The sequence below is a fragment of the Jaculus jaculus genome, chromosome 5 (assembly GCF_020740685.1).
Source record: "Jaculus jaculus isolate mJacJac1 chromosome 5, mJacJac1.mat.Y.cur, whole genome shotgun sequence".
Lineage (NCBI taxonomy): Eukaryota > Metazoa > Chordata > Mammalia > Rodentia > Dipodidae > Jaculus > Jaculus jaculus.
Genome location: NC_059106.1, coordinates 96,188,251 through 96,206,374, shown reverse-complemented (window position 1 = coordinate 96,206,374; position 18,124 = coordinate 96,188,251). Strand labels below are relative to the sequence as shown.

General features: G+C 43.1%; 1 protein-coding gene across 8 annotated transcripts in view; it reads right to left on the bottom strand.

The window, feature by feature from the left end:
• Nucleotides 1-18,124, bottom strand: part of Patj (PATJ crumbs cell polarity complex component) — a 430,613-nt gene that overhangs the window by 89,053 nt on the left and 323,436 nt on the right. For all 8 annotated transcript variants that reach the window (XM_045148899.1, XM_045148905.1, XM_045148902.1 and 5 more), the window contains one exon: nt 5,955-6,072. In XM_045148899.1, coding sequence (XP_045004834.1) covers nt 5,955-6,072 — 118 coding nt within the window. The remainder of the gene's footprint in view (nt 1-5,954; nt 6,073-18,124) is intronic.

Sequence of the window (18,124 nt, the reverse complement as noted above, 5' to 3'; positions counted from 1 at the left end):
ATAGCATTCATTTATCTCTTCCTAAATATCTGTATTTCCAGGCTGGAGAGATGGCTTAGTGCTTGTCTGTGAAGCCGTAAGGACCCAGGTTCGAGGCTCAATTCCCCAGGACCAACGTTAGCCAGATGCACAAGGGACCACACACATCTGGAGTTCATTTGCAATGGCTAGAGGCCCTGGCATGCCCGTTCTCTCTCTCTGCCTCTTTCTCTCTCTGTCACTCTCAAACAAACAAAAAAATTAAATACATGTATTTCCATAAATTAAAAACTAACCCCAGGCTGGAGAGATGGCTTAGCGGTTAAGTGCTTGCCTGTGAAGCCTAAGGACCCCAGTTCGAGGCTCGGTTCCCCAGGTCCCACGTTAGCCAGATGCACAAGGGGGCGCACGTGTCTGGAGTTCGTTTGCAGAGGCTGGAAGCCCTGGCGTGCCCATTCTCTTTCTCTCTCTCCCTTTATCTGTCTTTCTCATAGGGTCTCACTCTGGCTCAGGCTGACCTGGAATTCACTATGTAGTCTCAGGGTGGCCTCGAACTCTCGGAGATCCTTCTACCTCTGCCTCCCGAGTGCTGATTAAAGGCGTGCACCACCACGCCCAGCTAAAAGGGCTACTGGCCTCCCCGTCGGGGAATCGAACCCGGGTCTCCCGCGTGACAGGCAGGGATACTCACCACTATACTAACGAGGACGGCTAACATCTTTTTTGATAACCATGTAGTTCAGTGAAGGGCTGCTAACAGAGAGCGCCATCTGCTGGTCAACTCTGGCTGAAGCACCGAAGCCAAGATGCCCAACATTCAGGTGTTGGTTAGACGTATGTGCTAGCAACTCTGTTGGCAGGCTACAGACTTTGGCCCAAGAATGGTTTTCACATTTTCAGAAAGTATAAAAACAGTATTTCAAGACATGTAAAATTTATGTGAAATCAAAATTTTAGTGTCCACAAAGATGTTCTGAAACATAGACCTTTTAATTTATCTTTATCTTTTCTATGGCTCCTATCACAGTACAATGGCAGAATTGAGTAGCTGCAGCAGAAACTGTGTGGCAGCCCTAAAATACTGACTATACAGTTCTTCATGGGAAGTTTGGGCTTATATGGGTGTGATGGCACATGCCTGTAATTCCAGCACTCAGGAGGCTAAGGCAGGAGGATCACCATGACTTCGAGGCCAGCCTGGACTACACAGTGAGTTTCATGGCAACCATGCCTACACAGAGAGATCTTGTCCCCCAAATATTAAATGGAAAGAAGGGAGTAAGTAAAGAAAGACTGGGGGCCAGGGGGGATGGAAGGAGGAAGGAATGGCAGAAGGGAGGGAGGAAGGGAGAAAAGTCTGCCCACTTCTAGCCTAAGACAAAAGGAACCTGGCTGTAGGTGGTCAGCTTGTGGGGGGTCCGGCACTAGCATCATTATATGGGGTTTAGAAGGCATAGGTGGATTTGGGAGCCTCAGCAGGGCGTTGATATGTAACACCGGGGCTCACTGTTCATCAGAACAGTAGAGGTAAGCACCACTAACAGGCGGTTAGAGGAGTGACAGAACAGCATGGGGCAGGGCTTAGCCTTGAACGTGGCCTGCTCCACACACTGCCACAGTGGCTGTTCTTGCACACATGCAGTTTACTATCTAATGGCCTCCTGGTTAAGTGCTAGAAATGGAGGGATTCCACCTTACTAAAAACAAAAAGTGCTATCCCCCAAATCTAATCAGGTGTGGTAGTATACACCTTTAATCCCAGCACTCAAAAGATGGAGGCAGGGGGACTGCCATGAGTTTTAGGCTAGTGAGTTCTAGGTCAGCCTGGGTTAGAGTGAAACCCTGCCTCAAAATTAAAATAAAAGTGCCAAGCCAGAGAGAAAACATTAAATTCGTGTAGCACATATACTTCATGTTGCACTTCCCATTAATTTATCATAAAATGATATACCACAGTGGGACAATTTTATGGATGCTTTTGCAAGTTTATATTGCTTTTTTAAAAATAACTTTTAAAATTTTACTTTTATTTATTTGAGAGAGAGAGGGAGAATGGATGTACTAGGGCCTTCAGCAACTGCAAATGAACTCTATATGCATGCGCCCCCTTGTGCATCTGGCTTACATGGGTCCTGGGGAATCGAACTGAAGTCCTTTGGCTTTGCAGGCAAATGCCTTAACTGCTAAGCCATCTCTCCAGCCCTACATTGCTTTTTTATTTTTATTTTTATTTTTTTGAGGTAGGGTCTCACTCTAGCTGAGGATATATATTGCTTTTTAAAATGATTAGTCTCCGCAGTGAGAAGACAGAGAAACTTAGTAAGAGATACCATAGATGGCATTTCTTCCCTCTTCCCTTGTCCCTTAACCCTAGGTAGTCCTAAGTCAATTAAAAAGAAAAGTATGTATGTATGTGTGTGTGTGTGTGTGTGTGTGTGTGTGTGTGTATGAGAGAGAGAGAGAGAGAGAGGGAGGGAGGGAGGGAGGGAGATGCATCAAGGTTTCTTGCTACTGCAAATTCCAGATGCCTGTAATACTTGGGGAATCAAACCCAGGCCACCAGGCTTTGCAAGCAAACTCCTTTCACCACTGAGCCAGTTCCTCAGCCCTTAAGTCAATTTTTGTGTTTATTTCTTTCACAGAAGCTAGCTCAAAGCCTGGTTCATACCAAGTCCTCGATGTTTGTTAAGTGGATAAAATGAATACATTTTCACTGATTAAAACCTAGGGTTGTGGATTTATGTTATTTGGTATAAATATGTGGGGCTTAGTAATTAAAGCATTTGCCTATGAAGCCTAAGGACCCTGGTTCAAATCTCCAGTACCCAGATGCAAAAGGGGGTGCATGCATCTGGAGTTTGTTTGCAGTGGCTAAAGGCCCTGGTGTGGCCATTCTCTCTCTCTGCTTCTCTTTCTCAAAATAAATAATTTAAAAAATATATGTTTTGTATATTGCCCAAACCCAACTGATCTAAACCCAGCACACATTGGAGAAAGAGCAGGTGCACATGCGGTAGGCCTTTCAGGCCACATCATCTCTGTTAGAACTACATGGCTCTGTCACAGAGTGTGAAAGCAAAACTTTATGGACACTGAAAACTATATGAAATATAAATTTCATATAGCCTTTTTTTTTGAGGCAGGCTCTCATTCTAGCCCAGGATGACCTAATTCAGAGCAACCTTCCTACCTCAGCCATCCCCCACCACCCAATGCTGTGGATCAAAGGCATGAACCACCAAGCCTGGTTGAATTTATACAGTTTTCATGAATTAGGCTTCTGACTATTTTTTGTTGTTGTTGTTCATTTTTATTTATTTATTTGAGAGTGACAGACAGAAAAAGAGGAAGGGAGAGAGAGAGAAAGATAGAGAGGGAGAGAGGGAGGGAGGGAGGGAGGGAGGGAGGGAGGGAGGGAGGGAGGGAGAGAGAATGGGTGCGCCAGGGCCTCCAGCCACTGCAAACAACTCCAGATGTGTGTGGCCCCCTGTGCATCTGGCTAATGTGGGTCCTGAGTAATGGAGCCTTGAACTGGGGTCCTTAGGCTTCACAGGCAAGCGCTTAACCGCTAAGCCATCTCTCCAGCCCATTCTGACTATTTTTTAATCTTTGAAAACATAACAGTCACTTTTAGCTCCGACATCAAGCAAAAGCAGGTAGTGAGTGACATTTGACCCATGGGCCAGTTTGCTGACTACCATCATGAAGTCCCTTAATATAAACACAATGCCTCAAAATGATGCCTATATGCCCACTTTTTTCCCTATAACAATGACATTTTATTTATTTCTCAAGTGTGGGACATAAATAAAGACTAGACAAGTAAGAACAGCAAAGGCAGTTTAAGGTGGCTGGCTTGCGACAGTGTAAGGGTGAGCCATGGCGCTTGTGCTTGGCTGAGAGGCAGGGGAGGGCAGGAGGAGCACGGGGAGGTGAGCTAGGTCCTCACTACTGTGGCCTCGGGACTCTGTAAGCAGAAGTCATGGAGTTCGGTGCTAGAGGACTTTTGCTTGGCACTGGAATCAATCTCCATTACTGTGGAAAAACATTAAGGCACCATACACAGAGTTTAAGAACGCATTTTTCAGGCTGGAGAGATGGCTTCGCAGTTAAGGCATTTGCCTACAAAGCCAAAGGACCTAGATTCAATTCTCCAGGACCCACGTAAGCCAGATGCACAAGGTGGCATACACATCTGGAGTTCGTTTGACGTAGCTGGAAGCCCTGGTGTGCCCATTCTCTCTCTGTGTCTCTCTCAGTCTCTTTCCCTCTCTCAAATAAATGAAATATAAAAATATAAAGGTGTGTGCTACCACACCCAGCAAAAAAAAAAAAAAAAAAGAATGCATATTTCACTTTCCCTACAATTGACATTTATGGAAAAAAATCAACATCATAATGGCATTATGAATGCTACATTAACATAAGGCATGAATCTGTCATTGGTAAGCATATGTTAAAGGTTCATCTTTTAAAAAAATTTTTAAAGATTTTATTTATTTATTTTTCTTTCTTTTTTTTTTTTTTAATTGAGATAGGGTTTCACTCTAGCTCAGGGTGACCCGGAATTCACTATGTAGTCTCAGGGTGGCCTTAAACTCACAGTGATCCTCTTACCTCTGCCTCCTGAGTGCTGGGATTAAGGCCGTGCGCCACCATGCCCGGCTTTATTTATTTATTTGAGGCAGAGAGATGGAGAGAGAGAGTGTGTGAGAGAATGGGCATGCCAGGGTCTCTAGCTTCTGCAAACAAACTCCAGACACATGTGCAACCATGTGCATATGGCTTATGTGGGATCCTAGAGAATTGAACCTGGGTCCTTAGGCTTCACAGGCAAGAGCCTTAACCACTAAGCAATCTCTCTAGCCCTAAAGGTTCATCTTTTTAATGATACCTATTACAGAAAAGCAAAATTGGTGACTAAGGGGGACAGAGTTTAAAGGCTCTCTAGTAGTCTATGTTTCTTTTTCTTTTTTCTCCTTGTGTGTATATGCATGTGTGTGAGTGTGGAGGCCAGAGGTTGATATCAGGTGCCTTCCTTGATCAGACTCTACCTTATTTTATCAAGACAAGGTCTCTCACTGGAAACAAGGTGTGTTAGCCAGCCTGCCTCAGGGATCATCTCTCTTGACATGTGCTGGGATTACAAGTGGACAACCACACACACCCACCACTTACATTTACGTGGGTGTTGGGGATCTGTACTCCAGTCCTCATGCCGACATGACTCGTGCTTTACCCACTGAACCATCTACTCAGCACCTTAAATTCTTTTGTTGTTTGTTTGGTTTTACGAGGTAGGATCTCACTCTAGCCCAGGCTGACCTGGAATCCACTATGTAGTCTCAGGCAAACTCATGGTGATCCTCCTACCTCTGCCTCCCAAGTGCTGAGATTACTTTCTCACTCCCTCCTTCCATCTTTCTTTCTTTGTCAAGGTCTTGTTTTCTCCAGGTTGAATGTACGGAGTCACTGAGGATGTGCTTGCACTCCTACCCTCCTGCCGCCCCTTCCTCAATGCTGGAAGTTTAAATATGCACAATATGCACCACCATGCCTACATCTGAATACTGGTTTTTTAAACCAGTGATAATAAGACTTCAAATAACTGACATCAACACATGCAGTGTTTAAAAAAAAAAAAGTAGGTCCAGTATGATTTTGAAGACATTATTTGTGCCAAACAATGTTTTGGAGAGATTGGCAAGTAATCTGTAAGTCTCAGTTTCAAATGCATTTACTGAGGGCCTTTTCTATTCTATTATTTTTATATTCCCTAAGCATTAGGCAGTGCCAATGGTAAAGATGAAGAAAATGGTGTATAAACGGAGGTGACCTGTCCAAGTCCCAAAGCTAAGTGGAGGAGGGATGTAGAGCCAGGCATTCTGCTCCTGGTCTTCTTCTCTTCGTAAGACATCAAGACCATGTCCTTCTGCAAGGTTTCACAAGCCACTTTTGCTCAGCGAGAGTCATACCAGAGCCTGGGAGGTCTGAATCTGCCAACTGGTACAAGGGAGGTGGTGCCGACTGGAACACTTGTGAACTGAAAGAGGCTTCGGGCATGGAGTTTTGCTGTTTCATCTGGCTGGCAGCCTACAAAAAGAAAATTACACTTGTCAAGGAGAATGCAATCATGTCTTTTGAGACAATGGACGGGAGAGGTGGCAAAGGGAAGTTTGGAGGAATTTTGCCCCATTCCATACTTTCCCCTACTTTGTACCTAAAATACTTGGGTGAATGTTGAGCCAAAGAAGGGAAAAAGGATAAAAGTAAACATACTCTATTACTGGGATCTATACATAAAGCTGAAGATAAACAAGGCAGGATATACAAACAAAAAAGATTTCAATTTTTAGTCATTCTGATAAAGTCAAAATGAAGTCATTTATCTGTGCTGTGGCCACTGAAAAGCAATCTATAGTACAGATGCTCTAAATAGACACCCTATCTTTTGGATATGCCCAAAAGCAGCCAATGACCCAGCAGTAAAGTCAGATGGATACACCCACGCCTGTCAAGGATACAGTAGGAAGATCAGATGAATATAACCTCACCAGTCAAAGATCCAGTAGTAACGTCAGACAGACATATCCACACCAGTAAAAGATGCAACAGGAAGGTCCCGCACCAGTAGGAGGGCTAGTTGAGCAATACCAGGGAAAAGAAGCATCTAATGAAAGCCTACTAACTGCTAGGGACAACAAGCACATTTAGTTCATCAAAGGACCTATCCCTTATCCACTTTTAATGTCTGGAAAACAGTAGAGACTTAATAAATGTTTGATACACGAATGAAGAGGTGAGTCAGTGAATACCCAAAGAAGGTTAAAAGCAAAGATATGGGAAACCAGGCTAGGAAATGTTCTTACAATTCAATTAAGGACTAGGAAGATTTCTGCTCTGTGAGCTTCTGAAAACTAACTTATAATTCCAGATTGTTGCTGGGAACACCAATAGTGAATATTAGCATTACAAACTAACAAAAATAAAAAGAAACCCAGGCTTGCTTTGTAAGAAATACAGGTATTAAAAAACAAATAAATTTTAAAAGGGCTGGAGAGATGGCTTAGTGGTTAAGACTTGTCTGCAAAGCCAAAGAACCTAGGCTCAATTCCCCAGGACCCACATAAGCCAGATGCATAAGGTGGTGTACACACCTAAGAGTTCATTTGCAGTGGCTAAAGGCCCTGGCATGCCCATTCTCTATCTCTTTCAAATAAAAATAAATTTAAAAAAAAGATTAAAAAAAAAAAGACATAGAGGTCACTACCTGATTTGCTTCTGGACCCATCCCTAGCTGAAAGATTCTGGTAGAGGCAGTTAGTGCCAGCTTATGCCTGGACTCTAGACATGGAGTCCAGGGAAGTGCTCCAGAACCATACCCCAAGATTCTGCAATGGAAGCTCATGTCACCATACAAGATTTTGCAATGGCAGGGTGTGGTGGTGCATGCCTTTAATCCTAGCACTCAGGAGGCCAAGGTAGGAGGACTGCTGTGAGTTCAAGGCTACACAGTGAATTCATATAGTGCTTATATGGACACTTAATGACGCTAAATCAATAGATTATGACTTTCACAATGGAGGGAATGGCTGCTGCTCACCTCTATCCCAATTCCATGTAGCAGCTGGTGTTTGATGTGACCAAAAGATACCAGTGGAAGAGAATTCAATTTGAAAGCAAGGAAGTGATCTGTAGAAACCAAACATGTACACATGGAGGCAGACCTCCTGTTGCTAGATGTGGCAATGGGGACCTTTGCCTCTGGCTTCATTTATTCCTATAGAACCAAACTGCTAAGTATGAAAAATAGGGGCAAATTATTTTTCCAATATCTGTTGTACTACTGGATGACAAGAGTTGGGGTAGACTCTTAGGCCACCCAACCTAAACAAAGCCTGGTCCTTGACCCTGTTTCCCAACAAGAATACCTATAAAGACTTAAAAAATAATGGATGCTGGGACCCATCCCCTAATCTCAGACTAAGTTGACAAAATAAATTGACATTTGGGGGTGTGAAGGTCAGAGAAGGTATTTTTATTGTTGTTTTAATTGAGACATTGTATAGGTATAGAGTTAAGCCATGGATTCTTTTTTTTTTTACTTATTTTTTCTTTTTTTTTAAAAAAATTTTTTGTTCATTTTTTATTTATTTATTTGAGAGCGACAGACACAGGGTGAAAAACAGATAGAGGGAGAGAGAGAGAATGGGTGCGCCAGGGCTTCCAGCCACTGCAAACGAACTCCAGACACGTGCGCCCTCTTGTGCATCTGGCTAACGTGGGACCTGGGGAACCAAGCCTTGAACCGGGTTCCTTAGACTTCACAGGCAAGCGATTAACCGCTAAGCCATCTCTCCAGCCCTGAATTCCTTTTTATTTATTGACAAATTTTATACATATATGTTGGGTATTTTAATCATAAACATTATCCATTACTTCTCTTTTCCTCCCTTCTCCCCTTCTCAAACCCCTTCTTCCCAACTACTCCCTTTTCTACTTTAATGGCTGTGTGTATATGTGGAAGATCCACTGAGTTTAACTAGGTAGCTTGCATGCTCCAAGGTGGGGGGGGGGGGTTATTTGCCAGTGCTCATGCCACTTCAATGGCTGTACCGTTGAAGAAAATGTTTCTCCCTCCCCAAGAAATCATTAAGTGCTAACAATTCCATGGGGAGGGATGGGGCCTCATGCCTTCCTACACAAAACCATGAATTCTTCTTTTAACTTTTATTTACTTATTTATTTATTTTTATTTTCACAATTTTTATTAACATTTTCCATAATTATAAAAAATATCCCACGGTAATACCTCCCCCCCCCACTTTGAAATTCCATTCTTCATCATATTACCTCCCCATCTCAATCATTCTACTTACATATATACAATTCCAACCTATTATGTACTCCCTTCCCTCTTATTATTATTATTTTTTTTTATTTTGAGGTAGGGTCTCACTCTGGCCCAGGTTGACCTGGAATTCACTATGTAGTCTCAGGTGGCCTCGAACTCACGGCGATCCTCCTACCTCTGCTTCCAGAGTGCTGGGATTAAAACTGTGTGCCACCACGCCCAGCTTTTTTTTTTTTTTAATTTTTAAAATTTATTTATTTATTTATGAGAGAGGGGGAAGGGGTGGGAGAAAGAGAGAATGGGCTTACCAGAGCCTCCAGCCACTGCAAATGAACTCCAGATACATGTGCCACCTTGTGTATCTGGCTTCTGTGGGTCTTGGGGAATTGAACTTGGGTCCTTTGGTTTTGCAGGCAAGTGCCTTAACTGTTAAGCCATTTCTCCAGTCCCTAACCATGAATTCTTAACTCAGGGCTTGTAAGAGAAAAGGGAATACTGGGAGTTGTAAAAAGCTCTATAAGCATACAAAACTATACTTATTAGTATTCCTCAGAGGAAAAAGGTTAGGTCTGCACGATATAAAAAAAATCACTACTTAAAAGAAGACTTGAATTGCTAAGTTTGCTTCCTTTAATGAGCAGGGTACCGCCTTGTCTGCAAACTGACAGGAAAGTGCCAGTACTCTGTAAGATTATTGCAAAGGTTAAAAAGAAATAACCCTGTCATTGTGCCAGGAACAATTTAGGATCTGAATTAATAATATAAACGCCTGGGCTTTTTTATTTTTATTTATTTTTTGGTTTTACGACATAAGGCCTCAGTCTAGCCCAGGCTGATCTAGAACTCACTCTGTAGCTCCAGAATGGCCTCAAACTTATAATAATCCTCCTATGTCTTTCTCCCAAGTGTTGGGATTAAAGGCATGTACCACCATACTCAACAGCCTGGGTTTTAGAGTGAGTTCAAGGCCAGCCTGGACCACAGAATGAGTTCTAGGTTGGCCTGCCTCAAAAAAAAAAAAAAAAAAAAGTATAAACCAGTACACAGAGAAATAAAAATCCAAACTTAGAAAAAAAGAAGGAAAAAGTTCAACAGCAAAACATTTTAGGGACAGAAGTTTATAGACTTGCCAGACATGGTAACAGACACTTGTAATCCCAGCACTTGAGGGGTGGAAGCAAGTGGATATGGAGCACAAGGCCAGCTTTGGCTACATAGTAAGTTGGAGGCAAGCCTGTGCTACTTGAGACCCTGTTTCAAAAAAAAAAAGTTTATAGGCTTTAGGGCCTGGCACATGCTAAGCAAGTACTCTTTATCATTAAGCTATATTCTCAGACCTCTAAATTTTGCTGAGTTTTTTTGGTCTTTTTCCCCCCTAGGCTCTCAGACCTCTAAATTTTAAAGAAAGTAATATTCAAAATGTAAGGAACAACAAAGTTGTCTTTATAATTTTTTAGAAGTGTAAATTCTCCCATTTGAAAATTTTATTTATGTCATAGTATAAGACATGGCATTCTTAGAATTTAAGTGTATCAGTAAAGTTTTTTTTGTTGTTGTTGTTTTTTGTTTTTCTGAGGTAGGGTCTCACTCTAGCCCAGGTTGACTTGGGAATTCACTATGGAGTCTCAGGGTGGCCTCGAACTCATGGCCATCCTCCTACCTCTGCCTCCCAAGTGCTGGGATTAAAAGCGTGTGCCACCATGCCCGGCATAAGGAAGTATTTTTAAAGATCGGATTAGGCTTGGTTCAGAGAGATAAAGAGAGAAAACTTCTACACACCAGGAGTCACCACACACCACTGTGTACTGACGTCAGGCCCCAAGACATGCTGAGCCTGTTGTCCTCAGTAAGGATTTGCTTTCATGTCACCCACTTCCGCTTACTCCAGAGTGCAGGTCATCTTGCTCAGCACCACCCGAGCAAGCCCAAGCACAAGCCTCAGCTAGGTAGGTGACTCCAGTGTCATCTACTGTGTTCTGTCCCTGTGGGTCATCATGTGGTGACCAGCCACCTGGGACAGGGGCCAGCTAGCACTGTAGGTCTTGTACATCCCAAATCTGGCAGTTAAGCACCATGTAACTGCTTTGCTCTACCCAAAACAGCAAGCGTAAGCACTCCATTTCCCATCTGCACTGGTGCTCCCCTGTGCACTCAGCTTGTCTTTTCAAATGCTCTTTCCAGCTCTTTCAGACCCGCCAGGCTTTAGATATCAGGTGTCCTTTTTTTCTGTTAACCAATATTCTTAGATCTCTTTTGTGCTGGAACTTTACCTCCCCCACCCCATGATATTCATTACAGGGTAAAAGCACATCTGATAGATACCTAAGAGTAAAAGATAAGCTGAGTCTGAGTCAAGCTTGGTGGCCCACACCTTTAATCCCAGCACTGGGGAGGCAGAGGTAGGAGGAATGCCATGAGCTCAAGGCCACCCTGAGAATACAGAGTGATTTCCAGGTCAGCCTGGGCTGAGTAAGACCTTACCTTGGGGGTGGGGGGGGGAGGAGGATAAGCTGATTCTGGATGTCATGGAGGAGCAAAGTCCAGACTCAGGAGAGAAGCAGACTACCAAGACGTGGAAAGCAACGTCAGACAACGGCAGTTTATGAACCAAAATGAAAGACGGTGCCCAAAGACTGGCCAGCACGTGCATCTGTCTCCCACCAAATTAATATAGGTGGGTAAACAGGGTAAAGCGTGACCTCATGGATTAGGTTAAAGCACAGCAGGAGAATGAGGACACAATGACTGGGGCAGGAGAGAGGGCTTATCTACATGGCATCATGGGGTGGTGTGTAGTGGTCTGTTACTTAAGAGGTCTGCATACTTAAGCACAGCTTTTGACCTCTTCAAGCCTCAATTTTTTTTTTTTTCCCCGAGGTAGGGTTTCACTCTAGTCTAGGCTGACCTGGAATATAGTCTATATAGTCTCAGGGTGGCCTTGAACTCTTGGCAATCCTCCTACCTCTGTTTCCCAAGTGCTGGGATTGAAGGTATATGCCACCAGGCCCAGCCCAGGTTTCTTTTCTGGGCATGTCAACATACCTACTCTTCAACAGGCTTCCATCAGATTTGTAAAAATATAATGCAGAATAACCAGGTCACACGCAGTTGTTCATTACTCAGTTGGCATATAGTCCTATCCTGTGTTATTGGTTCTGTTAGTTTACAATCTGAGAGCTTTGACCCCAACACAGATTTGGGGCTCAAGTCCCCTTGTGACTGTGACTTCTCTCAGCTATTTACTTTCTGGCTTATTTTTCAGAGCCAGAGGGGTTTCATTCATTTAGATTCTCTGTAACATTCCCTTTACGGAAAACATTCCTAAAGCCCATCTCACTACCACCCCTTCTATTTTGCTCCCAAGCAGATTATATAATATGAAGTCATAAATTATTTCAAGCCCTAATTCTTCCCTGAGACCTTGGCTGTTGTCCTTTTTATATCATGAACAGTTCTTTCTTCCATTTGTTTTCTTTTCTCTTTTTAATTTTTAAAACTTTATTTATTTATTTATTTCAGAGAGGAGAGAGAGAATGGGTGCCCCAGGGCCTCTAACCACTGCAAATGAACTCCAGATGCACTCACCACCATGTGCATCTGGCTTATGTGGGTTCTGGGGAATAGAACGTGGGCCCTTAAGCTTGGGTGGCAAGTGCTTTAACTGGTAAGCCATCTCCCCAGCCCCCTTGCTCTTTTTTGTCTGTCCTGCTTTTTGAGACAAGGTCTTGCTCAGGTTGGCCTAGAACTCAGCTCAAGAACCTCTTCACTGAGTGTGCCATCATGCTTGTCATGATGACCTCCTTCACTTCATCAGGGTTGCAATGTCCCACTGCATTGCTTTTTTTCTTTAAGGCAGGGTCTTACTCTAGCCCAAGATAACTTGGAAATCACTCTGTACTCCCAGACTGGCCTTGAACTCATGGCAATCCTCCTACCCTTGCCTCCTGAGTGCTGGGATAAAAGGTGTGCACCACCATGCCCAGCTCATACAGCGTCTTTTTTAAAAAATTATTATTTTAATTTTTTTATTGACTTGAAAATATTTAATATTGAATAATTACAATCTGTTAAGGTTGCTACAGATCAACATAAACAAATTTGGCATTAGCTCAGGGCCAAACACAGGGAAAAGTGTCAGAAGGTGGGGGGGGGGTGAGGGGGGTGGAGAGGAACCACAGAGAATCAAGTAAAGGGTATCTTGGAAAATTAAAGCTGTCCTGTGTGGTGGTTCCAAGGGAAGTCAGACCAAGTGACCCGTGTTTTTAAAATATATTTTCAGCCGGGCGTGGTGGCGCATGTCTTTAATCCCAGCCCTCGGGAGGCTGAGGTAGGAGGATGGCTGTGAGTTCGAGGCCACCCTGAGACTCCATAGTGAATTCCAGGTCAGCCTGGACTAGAGAGAGACCCTACCTCAAGAACAAAAAAATAACAAAAAATAAAATATATTTTCAAGCAGAGAGAGACAGAAAAATAAACACACACACAGAATATGAATGGGCATGTCAGGGCCTCCATCCACTGCAAATGAATTCCAGATGCATGCGCCACTTTGTGCCTCTTGCTTCAGGTGGTTATTGGGGAATAAAATCTGGGTCACTAGGCTTTGCAGGCAAGCACCTCAACCACTGAGCCATTTCTCCAGCCCAGAAGGCAGTTTACACCTCATATTCCGCAGTACTCAGCTCTAGTCTGTAGTACTAGAAAAATGCTTTTACTGCTTGGTAGAATGATTCTGCCCCTGTTATTCCAATATCTAGCTGTATAGTTTTATTTGATTTTGCTTTATTAGATTGACAGATGAGAAAAAAATTGAAAAGATTTTAAAATATTGCAGGTATTTTTACATCTTTTTCTGTTTTTAAGTTTGGAAGTGGGTTAGCAGGGATAAAAGTAAAAGGAAAACATTTTAGGAATTTTTAGTAATAAGCTCTCTGTCTCTTGGACAGGATCAAAGAGCAATATGACAGAGAATTTCAGTTCGCAGCAAACAATACCCGAGACAACACATTAAACTCTTCCATAATGTCATTCCTGCATCCTTTGTTTGATACCCCTCCTTTCTAATTAACTGATAATTCATACTCCTTATTCCATTGTTTGATATCTTGTCCTAAAATGATATACTAAGTAAATACAAGCTAGAAACCGGGTGTGTGGTGGTGCACGCCTTTAATCCCAGCACTCGGGAGGCAGAAGTAGGAGGATCGGGGTGAGTTTGAGGCCACCCTGAGACTCCTTGATGAACTCCAGGTCAGCCTGGGCTAGAATGAGATCCTACCTCAAAAAAAAAAAAAAAAAAAAACAAGCTAGAATTACAAATGAGGAAATAGAGACTGGGTACACTGTGTACAATTGTTAAAGGGATATCCATTATGATAAAATGTCATTGATTGACGAAGTGAGGCGTTTTGTACCACTGTGATATATAGGTGATTGTGCCATATGAAATAGATCTTGAAGTATTGCTGTTTAAGCTTGGCCTTGGCTCAATCTAATGTCTCACTGATACAAGTTTCAGAGAGCATCAAGAGAGTCAAAGCCAGTTACCTGCCTGAGCAGATAAGAGGGAAGCTATTAGGGTTAGACTGTTTGCAAGGGACAGAAACATGAGGGCTCTTCCTCCTTAACACCGAATCTGTTCGCTTCCTGAACCATGGCCAGTGTAGAAGCCTGAACCTAGAGGATGGGAGACCAAGCCCGTGTCCTCTTGGGCCAGTGCTGGAACATCGTCATCAGGGTGGTGGTGAGGAGGAGAATGGCAGCATGTGTTGAAATTATTTGCATAAATGTTAAGCAAATGTGCATTAGACTAAGTGTCTTTCAAAGATGTATCCAGGGCTAGAGAGATGGTTGAGCGGTTAAGGCACTTGCCTGCGAAGCCTAAGGACCCAGGTTTGATTCTTCAGTACCCATGTAAGCCAGATGCACAAAGTGGCACATGCATCTGGAGTTGGTTTGCAGTGGCTGGAGGTCCTAGAATGCCCATTTTCTCTCTCTCTCTCTCTCTCTCTCTCTGTGTTAAAAATTATTTTTATTTATTTGAGAGATATACAGAAATAGCAAGAGGAGAGAGGGAGAGAGGGAGGGAGGGAGGATGTGCCAGGGCCTCCAGCCACTGCAAATGAACTTCAGATATGTGCGCCCCCTTGTGCATCTGGCTTACATGGGTCCTGGGGATTAGAACCTGGGTCCTTTGGCTTTGCAGGCAAGCACTATAACCACTAAGCCATCTTTGGAGCCCTCATACTGCATCTGTTAGTATATGTGCTGCCGAAGAGAGCACAATAGCGCATCTTTTAATGTTACTGTTCCCATATAGTATTACAATCAATTCTGTCTCACCCATCTGTATCTTTAATATATGTTTGCCCCATAGTAATAAGATCAATTCCATCTGTGGTGGTTTGTTTCAGGTAACCCCCATATATTTAGGTATTCTGCATGCTAGGATCCAAGCTGATGGAGATTTTTGAATTAATGTCTCCTGGAAGCAGTGTATTGTTGGAGATGGGCTTACGGTATTATAGCCAGTTTTCCCTTGCCAGTGTTTGGCATACTCTGCTGCTGATGTTGGCCAGGGGTAATGTCTACACTCTGCTCATGCAGTAGTTTTCTCCTGCCATCATGGAGCTTCCCCTTGAGTCCGTAAGCCACCCACAAGATGCTCTTGATCTGGTGATTTTTGCCAGGAATGTGAACCTAACTGTGTAAAGTTGGTACTGAGGACTGGTGTCATTACTGTTTGAAACCTGACTGTGTGGCTTTGGCCTTTTGGAGCTGATTTTCAAGAGGACATGTGGATGAGTTTGAAACTTTGTTCTAAGAGATGCAGTGCTGTAAGCTTGGTGGATTACTCTGGTCAGAGTTGAAAGACCTGAATGCAGTAAGAACTAAGGATTGTGAGGTTTGGCGTGTGAGGGTGAGTAAAAGCTATGACTGGACTTGGCTAGAAGCAGTTTGTGTGAGAGGCTTGCTAGGATGCATGTATCCTGAGAACTTGTGCATGGCTGCACTGTGTAGAAATGGACTGGTATTGCCGGGCACGGTGGTGCATGCCTTTAATTCCAGCATTTGGGAGGCAGAGGTAGGAGGATCACTGTGAGTTTGAGGCCACCCTGAGACTACATAGTGAATTCCAGGTCAGCCAGAGCTAGTGAAACCCTACCTCAAAAAACCAAAAGAAAAAAAAGAAAAAAAAAAAAAAAAGAAATGGACTGGTGTGAGCAGAGGGATATGGCACAGGAATGAAATCTTTTGGCTGTAACTTCTACCCACTCAGCTGCAATTATACAAGAGATTACAACCTTTGAGATTGGGCCAGCTGACCTGCACTGGGATAACAGGAAGAATGTAGACTCTTTTGAAGGGGCCTGAATGCTCAAGGAGTGTCCTGTTCTTCAAAGTCTGCTTTATTCCCCTGCTGGATTAACAAATTGGCATCCTACCTGGTATTATGGAGTATAAGAAATGCAGCAAAGAGAGGGTCATTGAATTTGCAACACGGTCTTGTGTTCTGGAAACAGCCACAGGCAGTGTGAAGCAGGTCTGCCTGCTAAGGATTGCCTGCATGGAGACCCAGTAGAAATGCAGGGACCATGAGATGGTTGCTAAGAAGAGCTGCTGGCCCCGGATGAATCTTTCCAGGACTGTGAGTAGCCTACCTGGAGGTGCTGAACCGGAACTCCAGAGACTTGTTGTGGTTAGGATTATCAAACTTGGAGATTTGTCACTGACTAGAGTTGATGGACTTAAAGCTACAGAGTTTGATGTTTGCCCTGTTTACATTTTGTATTGGTTGAATATTTCTTTCCTATACTCAATGCCATCTTTTGCAGTGTGAATGTTTATTCTGTGCCATTATGGGCTTTGGGGGGATTTTTTTGGTATTATGGCTCAGTTAAAATACCTTGGATTACAGGGATGTTTGAACATCATTGGGTTTGATAAAACTATGGACACTTTTAAAGTTGGACTGAATACATTATATTTTATATCTTGTATGGTTATCAGTTTATGGGGGTCAGGGGAAGGATGTGGTGGTTTGATTCAGGTGTCCTCCATAAACTTAGGTGTTCTGAGTGCTAGGTTCCCAACTGATGGAGATTTGGGAATTAATGCCTCCTGGATGCAGTGTATTGTTGGGGGCAGGATTATGGATGTTATAGCCAGTTTCCCCTTACCATTGTTTGGCACACTTTCCTGCTGATGTTGTCTACCTTATGTTGACCAGGGGGTGATGTCCACCCTCTGCTTGTGCCATCATTTTCCCCTGCTATTACGGAGCTTCCCCTCAAGTCTATAAACCAAAATAAGCCCCCCTTTTCCCCCTTAAGCTGCTCTTGGTTGGGTGATTTCTACCAGAAATCTGAATTTGACTGCAACACCATCTTTTTTGTATCTTTAATATGTGGCAAAAACAGAATATGGTCTAAATAAGTGACAAGTAAATTAGTTTGTGAACTGAAGTTTTAAATGTACCAGATAATTTTTGAGCCAGCCATAAGCACTCAGAAGAATGTACAGTGAATTTATGAAAAAAAATTCCTAGTTGAGAAGAAAAACAACATAGAAAGGCAAATAAAGTTAATGGAGTATTTCAGAGTAAAAATTCCAAACTACCTTATAAACAGAAACCATTGATGTTATTCTTTCCAGCATAAATCCAACAGCCTTGGAAAGCACAAAAGTAAGTGCGTCTACTTGAAACTGACATTACAAGGAGTTGACTGCCCGAGAAAGGGCTCTAAAAACAGAATGGACACATCACACAGAACTACTAACTTGGTTTTAATTTTTTTCTCATCATTTATACCTGCAAATAAAATGGGCCAGAAAATACAGTTTCAGACTGGTTTTACTTTTAATTAGCATTAGAAATTCCTACAGACCTTTATTTTTCTTTGCAAAGGTAAGGAAGTCATCACAGCTACCTGAATAGATGTTGTCAGCAAACTTGAACTCAACACATACACATGTGCCACCTAACATATGCCAGCGTAAGAAAGACCAGTGGGGGATGAGGGACCAGAAATGATGGATTACTACTGAATGACGTGTGTGTTTCAGTATGTGGCAGGTGGCAGGTGTCTTCCTCTTAACCTCAGTGTATAACCCTCAGGCTACAGGGATGGTTTAGCAGTTAAAGCACTTGCCTGCAATGCCAAAGGACCCAGGTTAAATTCCTCAGGACCCATGTAAGCCAGATGTACAAGGTGGTAGATGTGTCTAGACTTCATTTGCAGTGGCTGGAGGCCCTGGCACCCCATTCTCCCTCCCCCCACGTCTCAAGTA